At 45.5% G+C, this 18,326-nt stretch overlaps 1 protein-coding gene across 2 annotated transcripts in view; it reads left to right on the top strand.

Moving 5' to 3' along the window:
- Positions 1–18,326, top strand: part of LHFPL6 (LHFPL tetraspan subfamily member 6) — a 191,489-nt gene that overhangs the window by 164,373 nt on the left and 8,790 nt on the right. For both annotated transcript variants that reach the window (XM_084768646.1, XM_084768645.1), the window contains exon 3: positions 555–653. In XM_084768646.1, the coding sequence (XP_084624772.1) occupies positions 555–653 (99 nt within the window). The remainder of the gene's footprint in view (positions 1–554; positions 654–18,326) is intronic.

The following is an 18,326-nucleotide window of genomic DNA, read 5'->3' as shown; positions in this document are numbered from 1 at the left end:
TTCCGTGTGTCCACCTCGTAGGATATTCCCGAGCTGTGTGGATGTTGGGTGAGCCTCAGCAGAGCAAGGACAGACAGGTCACATGCTCAAGAAGAGCTGAGCTGACATGATTCTGAAAAAGTCTCTGTTTCTTCTACCCCTGGCAATTCACAACACTGCCACGTTCTGTGTTGATTCTTTTTTTTTTTTTTTTAAAGTCAGAAACTCCAATGGATAATGGGGTAACATTGCTGCTCTTGAGTCAGTTCTCCATGGGATTAATGGGATTGGTTGGCTTTTTGCAAATGTCATGAAAAGAACCTCTGATTTTACTTCCTGACAGGACTCCTGAGGCTTTTGGTGCTCTTACTATGGCAAAGTTGTAAACAAACTGTTTGTTACTGGTTTTGTTCTTATTTTAAGCAGACCCAATATTGTTCTTGGAATTGAAGTGACTTGAGTTGTTTAAAGAAATGTGATGCGGTATTCTCGAGGGGCAGGTGCTGTGGCCTTGTCACGTTGTAAACTTTGATTTGTAAAGGCTTTGTTTGTTTGTTTGTTTTTCCTCTTCCTAGGCTTGTTGGTTGGTGCTGGCTGTGCCCTCTACCCCTTGGGCTGGGACAGCGAGGAAGTCCGGCAGACTTGTGGCTACATCTCTGGCCAGTTTGACTTGGGTGAGTTCTTGTTATCCTTAGAAAAAGGCCTTATCTGGAAGGAAGGCGCCCTGGGCCATCTGGGGCTGTGTTTGGCATACACACACACACACACACACACACACACACACACGCGCGCGCGCGCGCGCACACACACACTTACATTCATACACTGACCTATTTGCTTAATGAAGAGTCATTGATACCCTATGCTATGATTTGTATTGCCGAATCAAAGAAATTGCCCAGATTGCCAGAGCTTTTATATCCTCTGTTTGTTCAAAATTACATATTTATCACTCATTATACATGCTGAAAACATCTCCAGGGACTTCGCAGGCAAACAAAACAATCAAGGAAATGATAAGGAAGGCAAAGCAGTTTCTCTCCGGGATGTGGAGCGCTTCGTGAAAGGGGGGGACCAGAGCGGCAGCAGGGTCCTGGGCACCATAACATGTGTGAGTTACCAGCAGTAGGTGCAAGCTCCCAGGAGGCAAGAGGTACAGCAGAGCAGAGGGGAAGAGAGGGGAGGAAAGGTCATCAGAGACTCCAGAAGCAGGAGCGGCAGGAAGTCACTCCTCAGGTACGATGGAACATGTGGGATCCTGTGTGCGGATTCAGGGCCCTCCGTGGCTTTGCTTGTCTGCGTGCTTAATGAAAAAGTTCAGAAGCTTCCTACCTGTAGCTGAGTGCATGCTACGTGCCCTGCAGCCTCCGTGATTTCTTATGGCGCGCATCCTACATAGTCCACACGATTTTAGTTTGTGGTAAATGGGACTGTTTTACTCTTGTCAGTGAACTCACGCTGATTTAACAACCCCTGGTTTCTCTTCAGTTGGGAAAATAACTAAGTTCATTTCACTTTCTACTGCTTTAAGGTATGTTCTAATGAAGTGTTTGATGAATATGAATGGTCTCCTCACCCCACTCAGGCCCCTATAGCAAACGGTAGATTAAACTAAGTGTTACAGGACATGCAGATCTTTGTAAGAAGATAAAGACATTGTGTAGATGCTAAGCCCATGGCTTCCTTTCCAGGTTTAATGAGTACCTAGGTAGTCATGGACAGCTGGGATTGGACAGGTCGGTGTGGGGTGGGAGCCAATAGTAATAGCAAGGCTGTATGTTTGCCTCCCTCAGTGGTCCCTGTGCTGAAGAGGCAGAGATACCCTTCAGGTACAGACACTGTGGCTCTTCTGCCCTGCTTAGAGGGAGTCCACAGTCTTCTTAGGTTTCATGGCCTGCTTCTGGCAGAAGGGCTCATGCAGATCAGAGTGTCTTTCCTGCATCTGCTGTTCTCCCAAAGCCCAAGGTGCCTTATTTGGGGCAGCTGGGCAGCTGTGACTGTGCCAAGGGCAGCCAGCCTGCTTCCTCTTCCATGCGCACCGGAGGCTGAGCTTCTGCAGGTCGGGTCATCCTTGCCATATGCAATCTACTGTCTTAAACATCTGCCGCTCACTTAAGGCATTCGGTTCCAAGAAGAAAAAATTGGCTTCATGGCTTTTTTATTGTATTCTAAATCACTATTTTTGAATTGTTTTATGTTACAGTGTTGATGACTATCTTTTCCTGTTGACATAATGAGCTACATAGCCAAACACCATTTAAGGAAAATAAAAGAATAGTGAGGAAAAAGTAAAGAGAAGTGAAAGCCTGAAAAATGAAGTGGTTTTTATTTGGCTTTCTGGATGCCAATCACCTTGTTGTCCTCAGGAGAACACTGGCTCTCTCAGTAGACAGCGACAGCAGTGTGCTCCTAATGTGCATGAATAAGGCAGGCAGCTCCCTATGATCTCCTCTCTCTGCTTCCAGTACAAGCTTGCCTGAGTTTGGATGACTTTTGTAATTACCATCCACGTAGAAAAAGTAGGGGAAAAAATGGCACAAAGGGGACTCCACAGCTTCTTTACTCTTTGTTTTAAGTGCATCCCGTATCCAGGGGAAATATTTTAATATGTTTAGCTTTTCCTTTCTCTGGAGTTTGAAGCATTCCTAGCTGTTTAACACACGTCCCAACTTGACCAGAATCCTGGTGTCCACTGACCTGTTGCTGTGGTACATTGTTAATTAGCAGAGTGTAACGAGACTTGCTGGACCCCAGTAGTCTCTGTTTTTTCAGCACTGCCCATCAAAAAAATTGAATGTTGAATTAGGACATGCCTCTTTATGCTTTCTTTTTTATTTGCCATATATTTTCAATATTTACTCTCTCTCTCTCTCTCTCTCTCTCTCTCTCTCTCTCTCTCTCTCTCTCTCTCTCTCTCTCTCTCTCTCTGTGTGTGTGTGTGTGTGTGTGTGTGTTGCCTCCATGCATGTCTGTGCCAGTGGGCCTACAGTGCTCTCAGAGGCCAGAAGAGGGCATCAGATCCTCTGGAGCTGGAGTTGCAGGTGGCTGTGAGCTGCCATGTGTGTGCTGGAAACAGAACCCAGCTCCTCTGGAAGAGCAGCCAGTGCTCTCAAGCTCTGAGCCATCTCTCCAGCCCTTATTTATTTATTTTATGCTACTAAAACCACATTAGCAGTTCAAGAGACTAGTATGATTTCATTTCTGCCCACTCGTTTTTATGTTTCACTTAGAATGGATGATGAGGGGCAAAGAAATTGACATTGCTTAAAGATTAAAATGGAATGCCCTGAGTAAATGATTTTTGCTTTTTGGGTTGTTTTTCAGGTTCTATTTTGAGGTCTCTCATTTTTTTCTTTCTAAAGACCTAAGAAGAGAAGTAGAGAACCATTATTAGACCTGTCGCACATAACTGCCCATGCTTACGTCCCTTAGGAAACTGTCAGCCTCACTCTGAACACCGATCAGGCTGGGCTTTGGTGCTTTAGTGAAGTCCCAAGCCATGGAGCTAACTTGACAAGGCCCCTAGGACAAGGCAGGTGCACCCAGTATGAGTTCAGGGGTGACACTGTCCACAGAGAACACTCTGGGGCCTACATTCAGCAGGACATGCTGAATGCCATAGTCACCCCCTGCTCCTGCCACTGAGGAGAACCTGAGCTGAGTTTATGTCTACTCCTACTGGTGGAGACAATGGTCACGGCTTTCTCCCAAAGGATAGTGGAGCTTGAGATTCACCTGGCCCTTCACAGGGAGCTGGGGAGATGGCATCAGAATGGAATAAACAAGGTCATGACTTACTTCAGAGACTGTATGTATGTATGTGTATATATATATATATATATATATATATATATATATATATATATATATGACAGTTTTAATTGTCAGTTCAACACATACCAGAATCAGAATCACCTGGCAAGAGAGTCTGAGCGAGTGGTTGCCTAGGTTAGGTTGGCCTCTGGACAAGTGCTGGGTTATCTTGATTACATCAGTTGAGGTGGGAAGACCTGCCAACTTGGGTGTGGCACTGCTTCCTGGTCAGGGTACTCTAAACTCTGTGAGATTAGAGAAAGGAAGGTGGATATCGGCATGCATGCATTCATTGCTCTCTTTCCTGACTATGCATGACATGTGACCAACGTCCTCGGGCTCCTGCGCTCTGACCGCTTTCCTATGATAGACTGTAATCAGACTGTGAGCAATCCGTTTACCACGCCAACAGGTGTGATAAAATGAAGCCATCTGAAGCACGTTAGCCAGGAAGAGCGTGGCATTACAGTGGGCGTGGTGGCTGGCTTGCTGAACCTGCTCTTCTCCAGCTGGTAAATTAAGCGAGAGGTTGGCAAGCATTTCTGTCAGAGCCGGATAGTAATGTTCTCAACATGGAAATTATATGTCACAACTACTCAACTCCGCCAGTGGAACATGAAAGAATGTAGACAATCAGCTATAATCTAGTTAGAATTCATTTACAAGAGCAGACAGGTGGGCTATAGGAAGATGATGTCTGATCTCATACAACGGACCTGTAACATGGTAGAAAATTGTTCCTTTCAGAAAGGTGTACTCACTCACTGATCCTTACAGCCTCCCGGCAGCTCATCCTGTTCTTGGGACAGTAGAAGACACTCAACTGCAGAGCCCTATTTGGTTTCCCTACTGTGTTGTGTAAATGCCGTGTTGGGCAGTGGAGGAAAACCAGGTGGCAAGCACTGCAGATCCATCGTGGCTCACACCATCCCTCACACTGGCATGTCCATTGTGGAGCTAGTGATGCTGGAGATGTTCCGAGAGACATTTGAAGAAAGGGTCATAGGCCTTTAAGAGAAGAACCAAAACCATGCTGCCCTTCCATTGGTGCCGCCCTAGCCCCACCCCCACCCCTGCCCTATCCAGAGTAAGCAACAGAGAGGAGCAGAGGCAGGCAACATCGCCTGTGAAGCCCGCCTTCCCTTGGGCCTTCAGACATCACTCACACAGTCGCTCATTTCCCTACTGGGCACTGTGTGCTTTCCTTTTCTTACTTGTTGCTGTAAGCAGCCTGATGTCGTGACCTACCAATAAAACCTCAAGACCTTCCCTGAGGGTATCATAGCTCAACCCTCAAGGCTGCCTAAGTTCCCAGTGGGTACAGATAGCGTGTGGGTGGGTGTGAGGGTGTACGGAAGGATGGGCTGCAGGGAGGTGAGTAGATTGGGCCAGAAAGGCGCCTTCTTTATCTTTATCTTTTCTGGTTGTGCAAGGTTTATTCTCAAATATAAGCCATGGGTGCAAGATACAAAGTGACCTCATTAGATGAGAGATTAGCAAGAACCTCCCAGAGGAAACATTTTAACAGGCAGGAAGGGTTTCCCTGAGTTTACTTTTGTGGCCGCAATGCACTGTGGGAGGGATCTACGTGGACATGTCTCCGTTTCTTAGAAACAAAGAAGAAGGTTGTTTGTTGATGTCAGTGGTGTTTTGTTCTTTGCATGCCATTTTTTTTCCCCTATCACTTACTCGTCAAGTATTTTCATATTAAGTACAGAGCTTTGAACCAGTTTTACAATAGTAGCTGCTTGGACAAACAAGACAGTGTAACAATGCTGACCTTTGAATGACACTGCTTCATGAGGAAGAAGGGTGTATTTATGGTTTTACTCATTTAAGAACAGAATTAAGAGTCCCAACAGGCTGAACAAGGAGTGTCTGCATCTTCATCAGTCTTGCCTCTGCCTTGACAGTAGTTATCAGTCTTTGACGTACGAATCCAAACTGGGCTTGTTGAAAAAATAGATGCTTGGTTCCCATGTCTCAGAAATTTTACTACTTTTTCAGAGGTGTTTTTATACATATTTTAACGTATATACATGTTTTAATTGCATGTATACATGCCCATATAGACCTCATGACCTAGAACCAGAGTTAGAGCCCCTAGGAGCCTTGTGGGTGCTGGGAACTAAATCCAGCTCTTCTGCAAGAACTTAACTGCTTGGACATTTCTCCATCCCCCTCTCACTGGTATTTTAAATACTGATCATACATGTTTGTGAGTTAGGATGCTTTTATGTTTGGATAACAAAAGTCTGATTGAAATGGACTAAAACAAAGAGGACATTTCAGATGATTTAGGACAAGGCTAGAGCTAAGGTGCAAACTTAATTAGACCCAGTCTCAGACATGTAGTATGGGGTCCACATTTGAAAAGAACTACCTGCAGAACGCCTGCCACCATTTGCCATCTGTACTGGCTGGTTTTGTGTGTCAGCTTGACACAAGCTCAAGTCATCAGAGAGGAAGGAGCCTCACTTGAGGAAATACCTCTGTGAGATCCAGCTGTAAGGCATTTTCTCAATTAACCATCTATTGGGAGAACCCAGCCCATGGTGGGTGGAGCCATCCCTGGGCTGGTGGTTTTGAGTTCTATAAGAAAGCAGGCTGAGCAAGACATATGAAGCAAGCCAGTAAACAGCACCCTTCCAATGGCCTCTACATCAGCTCCTGCCTCCAGGCTCCAGCCCCTGCTTGAGTTCCTGTCATGGCTTCCTGCAGTGATAGACCGTGATCCAGAAGTGTAAGCAGAATAAACCCTTTCCTCTCCACCTTGCTTTTTGGTCCTGGTAGTTCATCACAGTAGTAGAAACCCTGACTAGAACACCATCTATCGGTTGGCTTTGTCCTGAGGCTCATCCTCCTCATGGCAGATGTGTTTTGGCACCTGTAGCTCTGAGCATCCTAGTTTATGGCAAACAATAAGGACAAGCTGCTCTCCAGTAACACGATAATTCTCCCTGCCCCTCCCCCTCCTTCCTGCCCGCTCCCTATCAAGTTGGGCCGGCCTTGAACTACTACTGGGGGTAGTTTGTCTGAATCGTCTTCTCATGGAGATTTGTAAGTTGCCAACGACACTAAGAGGAGAAAAGTCACCGTTGTCTTCCTCTGTGGGGCAGCAGCTTTTATTCCATCTGTGTAGAGCCCGTGTTTGTGACAGTGGTGGTTTGTGCTGTGTGGTGATTGTCTCCACTATCTGTTGAAAGAATAAGAGTGTAGGTGATGGGTGATAGGGATTGTCTGGAGCCCAACAGAGCCCAACAGAGCCCCCTGGCATAGAAGGAAAACCTGCCAGAGATTTGCCATGCTTGAAGCCATTTTTAATGTATATTTGTCAGTCAATCTTCAGTGTTCCCCCTTTCACATATTAAACATGTGGTCTCCATAATCGGGTTGTCCAATTGATTTAATTCATGCCTCAGAGATATCTTCACCCATCGAAGATTTTTCTAATTATATCCCTACGATCAAAAGTAGCGTTTCAATTAATTTGTCTTGCTAATTTGCCAAGTACATTTGAGTAATTACTGCTTTCATTTTGCTATTTAATTTGATTAAGAGGCCACCGTGTTCTCTCTCCTGGAGATTGTGCTGCTGGTTTCTTTCGAACAGCACCATAGACTAAACTCAGGCATCCCAGGCTGAAAAGATGAGAATCTTTCTTTGCCTTTCCAAACCAAGAAATTAAAAAAAAAAAAAATCCCTCCTGCTGCCATTTAAAGGATGACCACGTAACTCTAAATCTCTCTCCTTTAGCTGTCGGCCCCTGAGTCATCCATCCCATCTTTAGATCTAAGCACGCTTGATTTGTAAGTTATATGAAGGACAGTTGGGTAAAGATGAGGAGGAAAACTGTTCCTCCTCCTCCTCTCCCCTAATCCTCTCTTACTTTTTTACAGTTTGGGGTTTTTTTCCAAGCCTGGCACTCATGGTGCTTTTCAAGCCGATGACCTGTCTTACGGCTGACACACAGAAGCCTCCATTAGTAGAGACAATGATAGAAACACCTCTGCTTGGCCTGTGTGATATTTAATATGACACGTATCATTTTGGCTATTTTTACAAGTCTCCTGTGTCTTGTGTGTATGTCCTGGCTGCTCAGTGTGCAGGCAGATCTTGCCTCTGACTGTCATGCTGGAGTTGGGTACTGGTTGTTCTTTTCTTTTCTTTTTTGTTTTGTTTTGTTGTGTTGTTGGTTTTTCTTGTCTCTGGCAGAATTCGTTTTCCATCCCTTGGTTTAGCAGGAGACTCCTTATACCCAATGCTTAAAGTGAATGCATGGTCCCGTTAATGAGACAGCTATCTGTGACGCTACTGAATGAGGCTATAAGATGTGAATACACATCAGGATTCCAGCCAGGAAGGCTGGAGAGATGGGCCAGTGGCTAAAGGCGTGTGATGCTCTTGCAGACTATTGGAGTTTGATTGTCAGCACCTGCCTGCAACTCTAGCTCTGCGCCATCTGGTGCCCCCTTCTGGCCTCTGTAGGTACTGTCATTCATGTGTGCTTGGCTAGTCAGCTGACCTGTTCCAAACTTTTGAAACTTACGACCAAGTTACTGGATGTGATCTAGGAGTTTCTCTATGGGCCTGGGTTCTCTCACCCAAGACCCCAGTAGCGGCGGATGTTAGAGCGAGTCAGGCAGCTACTGGGAGCTGAGCTGACCCCTGAACTGTGTACGCCAAGGAACCTTGGAGAATTCAGGAACCTAGGTCTAAATGATACAGAGAAACTTCTACTGGACATGGAAGCCCAATTCGGCCGGTGATACCTGACTGGAAAAAGCACTCAGGCACTGCCAAGGCAAAACAAACAAACAAATAAAACCTCCCACCAGCTCTCTAGTTGTTTATACTGTCTGCATGTATCCCACATTTATGCATATACCCCAGAAAAAGGAAAAACAACAGATCCATTTCTGGAACATTCGTTCAACCTGCCTATTCCAGTGGTTCCTATGGTTATTACAGAATGGGTATTTGCACTTCAAGCTAACAGCTAGAAAAATTCACCTAGTTCCTCTAGAAAGAAAAGTTGTTACATTCTGTGCAGTTATATGTGTAGTTCTGTCTGGTTCCCTAAACATACCTTTGCAAGCTTGTCTCACCTGGAACTGCAGACATGCACATGCATTCAAGGCAGCACACTGTGCCACACACAGGCAGACATGATCCTCACCTATGTGCCCTGTGTCTGCTCAGAGAAGGAAAGAGAACCGGGAAGAAAAAGCAGCGAGGGAACCGGAAGGTGGGGACACCTGAGTGCTGATTTTTGACAACTATGGAAAAACGGCTTGCACCCTGTTTCTATAGATTTTGGGACCTTACACCCAGGTAGGAATAAAGGCATGGCTCCCTGAGGAACTCAGGCTTAGTCACTACTCAGAAAGCAGCCAAAGTCAGAGTCTAGTTTAAAGACCCAGACAATAGGTTCTGAAAGGTTAAATTCTTTTACTCCTGCAGACTTCCTGGGATGGAAGGCTGCCACCCTTTCAAAGCCGCATTCAGTTCCTTACAGCAATTTCTGGCAATGAAATCAGCCAATGCAGAAAAAAGTGTTGTTGCTTGTTTTTTTTTTTTTTTTTTTTTTGAGACAGGGTTTCTCTGTGTAGCCCTGGCTATCTTTTGTAAACCAGGCTATCTTCAAACCCACAGAGATGTGCCATCACTAAACCTCTGTGAAGTAAGATTTTCTTGAGGCCCAGTTGCCAACCAGGTGCTGGGACTCTGCTGACTCTAGAAGATTTATTTGTTACCGTGCCTGTTAGTGGTGTGCCGCTTTTAGACGCCGTAGAAAGCACTTCCAAAAATGGAGGGAACTGGTCAGTGCCACCTGTCTTTGCTTGGATATTAGTTTGTCCAGAAAGCACTTAAATTGAACTGGTCTTGAGGAGAGGGGTATTTCTGAGAACTTGAGCCTTTTCAAGTAGCAAGAAAGAATGGACCGTTGAAACGAAATATCAAAGGCTTAAAGGAACTTCACCCTTCTTTCTGGCTTTGTTGTGGCTGTGCTATGCCAAAATGTCATCTTTATTTATTGCTGTTTATTGTGCCCTTATTCTGTCATTTCTAATCATATCTTCATAGTGATTTTAGAATCATGTTTTATGGCAATAACACCTGGTTTTCTGTTCCTGTGTGCTCCATATCTTTAAAAATGTTATATTTTACATTTATTTATTCATTGTGTATGAATGCACTCATTTGGGTGAATTAGATATTTGAATCCATGGCACTGCAAATGAGTTCAGTGCTACAGGAAGGTTTGATGGAGTTCAGCTTGAGGTCTCTAAACTGTGGCCCCTTGAGTTGTCTGTTTACATAGGTTTCGGAGAACTACTGAAGTTTCATGTGCTTCTTACATGTTACGATGTATTTATTCATGCATTTATTTTCCAGAGGGTATTCATAACATCACAGTTTGTTCAAAGACATTTTTGATACCTGAAGATTTAGCACTTCTGGCAGACAACATTGGCTATCTGACCTTGGAAATTGTCATGACCTGAGCTCTAGACTTAGACTCCCCAGGAGCCTCAGGTCTCCCCAGTAGACTCCCCAGTAGACTGGAAGCTATAAAGACCCTTTGACCTGGTTCATTATCTGTGAAAGTGATTGCAAGGAATCATCTGAGGAAAACGCCCTTATTTACAATATGCATTGTGCAAATATGTCTCATGTATAGTTCTGATTTTTAAGTCACATCTATGGAAAATGTAACCTGTTTTCCCAGTGATGTCTCCTAAGATCTGATCAAATTGTATTTGCCCTGCTTGGACGTAGCCCCATGTGTATCGCCATGTTTCCATGTTTCTCCTGATTTGCGAGTTGAGGTCCTTTACTCTAGACTACTGTCTCAAAGATGTCTGCTGTGGTGTTTTGAATGATAAATGTCCCTCATGTGGCCACATATTTCAGCCTCTGCCTCCCGAGTGTTGAGATTAAAGGCGTGCATTATCTTGCCTGGCTCTGCCGCCATCTCCTAAGCTTCAGATCAATGGAATTTACTCTGTAGACTAGGTTGGCCACGAATTTGCAGAGATCCTCTTGCCTATACCTCCCGAGTCCCGGTATTAAAGATGCGCACCACCACCACCACCTGGCACCACTTGATCGTTCTTAAAGGGTCTGTTTTAGTCCTTGTCTTGAAGGATGTATGAGTGTATGTTGCCGAGGGGAACACATTTCTGCTTGACCCCTGCGGTGCTTGCCAGTGGCTGTTCTTTCACTCACATTGGTGATCTGAACACAAAGAGCCATCTTGAGCAGTGGATGAGCCACTTGTTGTATCTTTGTTGCCTTCAGTTTGCTTTGATTCAAGGTCTCACTGCATAGCTCAGGCTGGCTTTGAACATGTTATCTTCCTGCCTTCCAAAAACTGGTATTACAGTCATATGCCACCATGCCTTGATGATTTGCGTCACACCTGCCTTCTGATGACTATTTGTTAAATAAGTGTATCTGCAGTGGGATTTGGTCTGAGGCTTGCTTTATTTATATCTTGGAAATAAGTTTTTGTAAAAGAGCGGCTAACCACTCACCATCTGTCATATTTTACAGTGGTTATTGGAATTTACCAAAAGGAATCACAAGGTTTGGGCCTGACTGAATTTGGTTTAACTATATTCCCTTGATTCGCCTCCCAAGCATGGTGAGATTGTCTAGGAAAGAGGAAAGACTCCTAGACTGGGGCAGCCAGCCAGCATCAAATCCCAGCCTGCAGCCACTAGGCTCCCATAGCTCAGTGCCTACAGAGACATGCAGACTCGGCTGGGTGTTCAGCGGAAATGTGACAGTGACAAACTGAGTAGGAGACCATCACAGTTGAATGCTGCCTCTCTACACTCAGACTTGTTGCAAAACTGCTGTGGAGCTCACCAAGCAACAGCACTGGGAGACAGACTTGGGGTTTCTCCTCTTTCTTTGGGGCGATCCGGAAATCAAAGAGCAGCATTCCCCGGGAAGCTTCTGCCTTTATAAACAGCAGCCCAGGACAAAGACTAAAGGACCATCTTTAGGGTCATTGTGGCAGTAAACTGAAGGAATCCTTACTTGTTTTAGCCATTCTCACTTGCAGATGGGCTTCTGTGTCTGTTCACAGTGTGAACACAAAGGCCACCTCTGTTCCCACAACCAGTGACACCTGAACGGCAGCTATCTCTGGTAAAGCTTTTTTAAGGTTGGCTTCAGCGTTAAGGGGCAAAGATTAATAGTGCATGTGCTGGCAGGTACCCAGCTAGCCACTGACAAAGGCAAAGCTGCAGTTCATCCGAATAGCGAAAGGATGTGTATTAATAGATGTGTCTGATGTGTCCCGCAGAGCACTGTGGGAGCCATTCCACTCATGCTGGCTTCAGTGTATTTTTAAAGGAACTGGGGGTGTTTGGGGCTCTTTGACACGTGTACGAGAGAGTGTTGGGTAGGCAAAGCATCTTTAATTCCTCTCTGGTGGTTCTGAATGCTTTACAGGTATGGCGGAATGGAGGGATGTAGAACCCCTATTCAATGTAACATGTGGAAGGAAGGACTCTGGATCAATCTGACACAAAGAAAGACAACTAGGGGTGTTGTAAAGAGGAAATCTGGGGAGACCGCGACATTGGATGAGATGAGTTGCATTGTTCTACGCAGCCATGCCTACAGCATCACCTAGTCCCCCAGTTCCTGGGTCCATTCTATTCTGTCTTCCCTGCTCCTTTTGTTTCTTGTTGTTGTTGGTGGTGGTGGTTTGGTTTGTTGGTTTGGTTTGGTTTTTTGAGACAGGGTTTCTCTGTGTAGCCTTGCCTGTCTAGGACTCACTTTGTAGACCAAACTGGCCTTGAACTCACAGTGATCTGCCTGCCTCTGCCTCCCAAGTGCTGGGATTAAAGGTGTGCGCCACCATACCCGGTTCCTTTTGTTTCTTGGTTTACCTGTCATACATACGTGACTATCTCCTTAGCCAAGAGCCCAGGTTTTCATAAATTAGCTGAGCCAGAGCATACATGGCACCACAGCTGGGCGTGGTGACTGCTGATATTGCTTCCCAGAAGGAAGGGTGGGGACAGTCATAGCACCTTTACTCAGAGCCTGAATTCCTCCTCCAAACCAGCTGTATGAAGTTCTTCCCTAAGTGCACGTGGCCTCAGGGCCGGCAGCTAGAAGTATGTCAGCTGGGAAGGCCCAGGAGGGGGATTCCAATTGTGCAGCTGTCAACAGAAAAACACAGCTGTCATGTCAAAGGAAATGAGTTCATTGTAGAGCTAAATTTGAGTGACCAAGGCCTGGAAAATACACAGATAAGTCACCCCAGGTTCAACACACCCACATGGAAGCAGTTTCATGGAGTTTTGTTTGTTTGTTTAAATAGCTATAAAACATTATAAGGAAATTTTAAAATATAGTCATGGGTACATCAGAGCAGTAGTGAAAGCAAGATGGGGGAAGCTCTCCTCCAGACCTCAGATGCTATCTGATAACATTCTTTTGAGTTGGTAGAAGTTAGTCATCTGCTAAATTAATAGATTCCAAAAGGGTTTTGTCTGCTAGTCAATGGACGTTGGTTCCAACACAGAGGTAGCAAGGAACGGCTATTGAGGGAACTGAAGATAGCCCAAGATAAGATAATTAGCCTATGGTCCTGTGACACTCCAACCTTTCCACAGCACTACAGTTCTAATTAGTTCATCAATCAGTCTTCGCAGCAACAGCTTTTGTTCCAGGAACTTGCATTCACTCAACTAAGGAGGAGTTAGCGTCCATACTGGGTGCCAACCTTTCAGCGTGGCTTCTTTAAGAGCAGCTGCACTCCTGCCTGTGGCCCTCACCACCACACCCATTAATCTGTAAGTAAGCTTAAGAAGCAACTTATGTTGCCATGAAGTACACATAGTCCTCTTGAGCATTCAAAGGGGTCACAAGACTCCTTGCAGACACCAGTCTCAGAGAATGTTCAAATGCCTTATTGAAAATGGTGTAGCTTTTTCATATATTCCCTATATTTTTTCTGTATATTCTATTCCATCTCCAGATGACTTATAAATACCTGCTCCTGTTGGAAGGACCCTGCTGTTTGAGGTTGAAGTCCTTCTAGTCCAGATAACCATTCTGAGCTCCCTCTCCCCAGCAGGGCCTCTGGCTCTCTGCCTGACTCCATCTGGATAGTGTCTTCAGACAGAGATGCCTCTAACCACATTTGTTGTATGGGCCTTGACACAGCTCCCTGCGAGCTCTCCCCTCCCCGCACCTATAGGATAATTAGGTACTGTGTTTCCATTCATATGATAGAAGCATGCTGCCAAATGCAAAACAAACATCTTTAAAGTGCCTAGTTTCAACCAATTATGTACATCTATTCTGGAAGCTCCTTTCCCACTCCCCAAAGGCTATATAGCCTTTGGTTTGTTTGGGGTTTTTTTGTTTTTTGGGGGTTTTTTTTGTTTTTTTTTTGTTTTGTTTTCCTGATTAAAGTTGAACTAGCTCCCGAAGTGATTCCCAGAGTGTTCCGTCTCTGTAATACTTACAGCCTTCCAAGCCCGCACCTCGTCTTCTGTTCCTCTTGCCTCGGTGGGCTGGTGGCCAAGCGCCCCTCAGAGAAGAGGAGAAACCACAGCTCCTATGTACATAACCCTGCTAGTACACTCTCCGGGGCATAAAGACCAGGAACGGTGAGCATACATGTTCATTGCGGGCAAAGAGCACCTTGATTTTCAGTTAAGTCAAATCCGTGTTTCAAAAAAATCAGTAACTACCAAAGTCTGACGCTATGCCCAGATGTCCTAGTTTGACGATAAAAGATAATGCTGGCTTATTCCCCCCATAATTTTATACTTATTTGCTTTGCCCACGTCAAATTACTTTAAAGAATGAAAGCACCCAGGGCTAATGAGATGACTGAGATGTTAAGAACACCTACTGCTCTTGCAGAGGACCCAGGTTCAGTTCTCAGCACCCATGTGGTGGCTTACATACATCTGTAAGTCGAATTCCGGGGGATCCAAAGTCCTCATCTGTCCTCCACAGTCACTGCACATAATGCACAAATATACATCAGGCAAAACACCCACACACACACACAAAATAAAAATAAAAATAAATCCTTTTTAAATGGAGGTCGGTGTTATGGTTCTGTTAAATGTCCCGCCCCCCGCCCCCGCGTATGCTCATGGGTTGGGGACATACACATTCTTAGATGGTGTGCTCTTTTGAGAGGGGTAAGGGACATTTTGGGGGTGCAACCTGCCAGGCTACCATGGGAAGTTTTGCTGAAGGCAACCTTTGAAAGTACAGCCCCCCCCACCCCCCGTTCTAGTTTAGCCCTCTTACCTTGCTGTTCTGTCCCCCTTGAGGCCTCTGCCATAGGCTCAGTATGCCAAGGAACTGCTTGGCCACACCTTCCCTACCCAATGGGCTGAAAGCTCCTGAACCCTGGAGCCCAGGTGAATCCCTCCCTCCCTTAGATTGCCTCTGTGGGATAGTTTCTTATAGACAAGAAGCAGTAGTCTGATACAGCATGTAGGTACAGGCTGAATATACTGTATAGGTAAAATAATAGTCAAGATTAAATGTTTGGGTGCGGTTGGCAGTGACACTAGGGTAGTATATGTTACAAACAAATCCAGCAGACTAGGGACATGCTGAGGAGAACAGTTTCAAGTGATCTGGGTAAGTCACTAGTGTCCCGGACAACCACCCCTTCATGAAAACACAGGAGGTGGCCTAGAGCCAGGGCTGGCAATGTATTCCACGTGCTTCTGTAATTGAGATCTCAAGGGCAGGCAGCAATGCACCCTGACTTATCTGGTACCTGTGGTTGCCTTTAAACTAAAAATTTTACAGTCTGGCCCTTTTCAGGATAAGATTATCAATCTTGACCTGTGTCTTCCTTTACAAAAACCCTTTCAGTGCTAACGTCGGTGGCTTGGCTATGCTCCCTCGGTGGCCAAGGTAAGAGAAGAAAGACAAAGGTCAGACAAGCAGAGGAGGGTTACCCTGGTTCTGGGTAGGTCAAAGGTCAGACAGACAGAGGACAGTTGCCCTGGTTCTGGGTAGATCTTGAATTTAAAGGAGGCTCTGTTATATTCAGGTTTAATCCTTTCCCAACACCCACCTTCATCCCTCCTGCCTTCCTGCCTTGCCTGAAGCATTTGCTGCCGCTGCCTGGGGACCACTTTGGTTGCACATAAAAGCCCTCTAGTCATTCTCTGTGGGGCTCATGGGTTCCTTGTCTTTCAAATATATCAGCTAGGAAAAACTCCTTTCATTTTACAGAAAGCCGTTTCCCACATGGGGTATAAGCCTACTTCATCTTGCCTGACTAGAGGCATTTCGTGAGGAAAATGGGCCACCTGAACCCCCAGGGGCTGTATTGACACTCTGTTCCCTCCTCCCTGGGCTCTGTGAGCCTGCATACAGGTCTGATTTACCTGTCACTTTATAACCAGAGTGCAGGACCAAGGCTAGAATGTCTTCTTTGTCTTCAGTGGTTGAATTTGTAGGCTGTTTGCTCAGATGGCTGTAGTTAGTGGTGACTCCCTTAGAGTCCAGTCAGAGTGCCTGAACAACAGGGCTGCCCCGTGGTCACTCTCCAACGCTGGCCGCACATGCAAGTGGGATATAAGGGAAGTTCAATATTTGATTCAGATATTGATAAAGAAATGCTCTGTGGACTATAGTTGTTGCTTAATTGTAGAATAGTTTGGCAGCAGGCACAAGTCCCTGAATTTCACACCCTGCTTTGGAGAGGGAGCGGTTATTATGTCGGTTTTTCATTTTGCATAACATTCTTGTTTATTAATGTGTTGTGCATGCACATGTGTGCATGTGTGCACATGTGTGTGCGCACACACGTGCACATATATATGCTGGGCAGTGAGCTATAGTGATCTGTCTACTCTCTGACACCAACCAAGCCTGGGGTTACAAACACACAGTGCTATGCTCTGCTTTTACATGTGTCCAGGGAGCCGAGCTCAAGTCTGACATTGTGTGGCAGGACTTCAGTGAGGGGCTGACCCCAGCGACATCATTTGCTAATTTCTTTCTCCATAGACCTGCAAGCATGACCCTCCCTATTTTGTGTATATATGTCTATATACATCTATAGCTCATTTTCTTATTGAAATTTGCTTAATTCTGATTTTGAGATTATTCTATAAGCAGTGCACATAAGTGGTCTTAACACACTTGCCAACAATGAGGGCGTCATCTGCTATGAAGCAGCATAAAGACCTTTACTGAAGGAGAGAAAGACCTGTCTGTGTGTGGTATGTAACTCCATAGTTTTTTTTTTTTCTCTTTTCATTGATCCTTTACTTTCTCGCCTTTGTTCTTCGTACAGCAAAAAAAGAATAAAGCGAGAAATGCCTGCTTCTTCTCTACCCAAACTTTACCTTTATATATTAGTATGCTGACTTTCAAATTATCACAGTGAAAAGATGCTGTGCTTTGGCACGGCCATCTCATAAAGTCCTGACATGCCGGACGGTTGGCAGCGACCCTGTAAGGACAGAGAAACAAGCAAGGATGCCTGGAGCTCATGTTCCCACTACAGAGTGCAAGATGGCACAGCAAGGATGGAGAGGTGGCGGGGGGGGGGGGGGGGTCTAGAGCAGTATGTCAGTCAAGTTTTCATTGGGAAAACAAAATACCGGAAGAGCTAGCTTTACACACACACACACACACACACCAAAACAAAACAAAACAGGAGGGGGAAGAGGAGAAAAGAAAAAGAAAAAAAGGTTTAAGCAGGTCACCTCTTTGGGAGTGCAAGTCTGGGTGACCCCGCTGGTTTGGAGAGAGCATGTACAGTGCAGAATAATCACATCTTAAAGTAGAACATAGAACAAGAGACTGGGCCACCGTGTCCCTTCTAGGTTCTCCAATAACCTAGGGACCTCCCATAAGAACTTTTGCTGCTAAGATTCCACTACTTCTCCATGCTGCCACCCTGAGGCCTTCATTAACAGTAACCAACGGGGACACAAGAGTAAGCAAAGGGAGCATGAGCCATAGCAGATAGATGGCAGGTCGTCCAGGGTGACCTGAGTTTTCCTGCTTTGTTCTGTGTTTAACAAACCCTGCTGGCCCTGATGCCAGCCCTGCACCATGTCTCAAGGTAAGAGTAGGATACTCTTGTGCTTCCATAGCAAGTGGCAGCCCTGGTGTGGAATTGGGACACTCCCCATGACTTCATCAAATCGGGATCCAAGTCAGGATGGGCTAAGGGCAGTGAGTTTGGAGTATGTCCTTGCTTTCATGCAAGGAACATTAGCTTTCTGAGTTCCCCCAGCAAACCAGCGTTAGACCTGGCATGCTCTTGGGGAACGTGCACCACACAGGATTGCCATCTTAACCAGAGCTATTACCGGATAAATTCCCCAGCAAGCCAGGGCCATACTGACAGTCCTTCACAGGAGGGGATGGGAAGGGCCATTTGACCCTCCTCTGAGACTCCTGCCACCTGTGCCCATGTGCCCTCCAGCTGTGTGACCTAGAAATAAGGATTTAGCTCAACGCAGATACCATACCCCAACCTGGTAACATTTTCATGAAGC

The sequence above is a fragment of the Acomys minous genome (genome assembly GCF_964271855.1).
Source record: "Acomys minous genome assembly, chromosome: 19".
NCBI lineage: Eukaryota > Metazoa > Chordata > Mammalia > Rodentia > Muridae > Acomys > Acomys minous.
The sequence above is the reverse complement of the archived record's forward strand: the minus strand, read 5'-3'. Positions and strand labels throughout refer to the sequence as shown.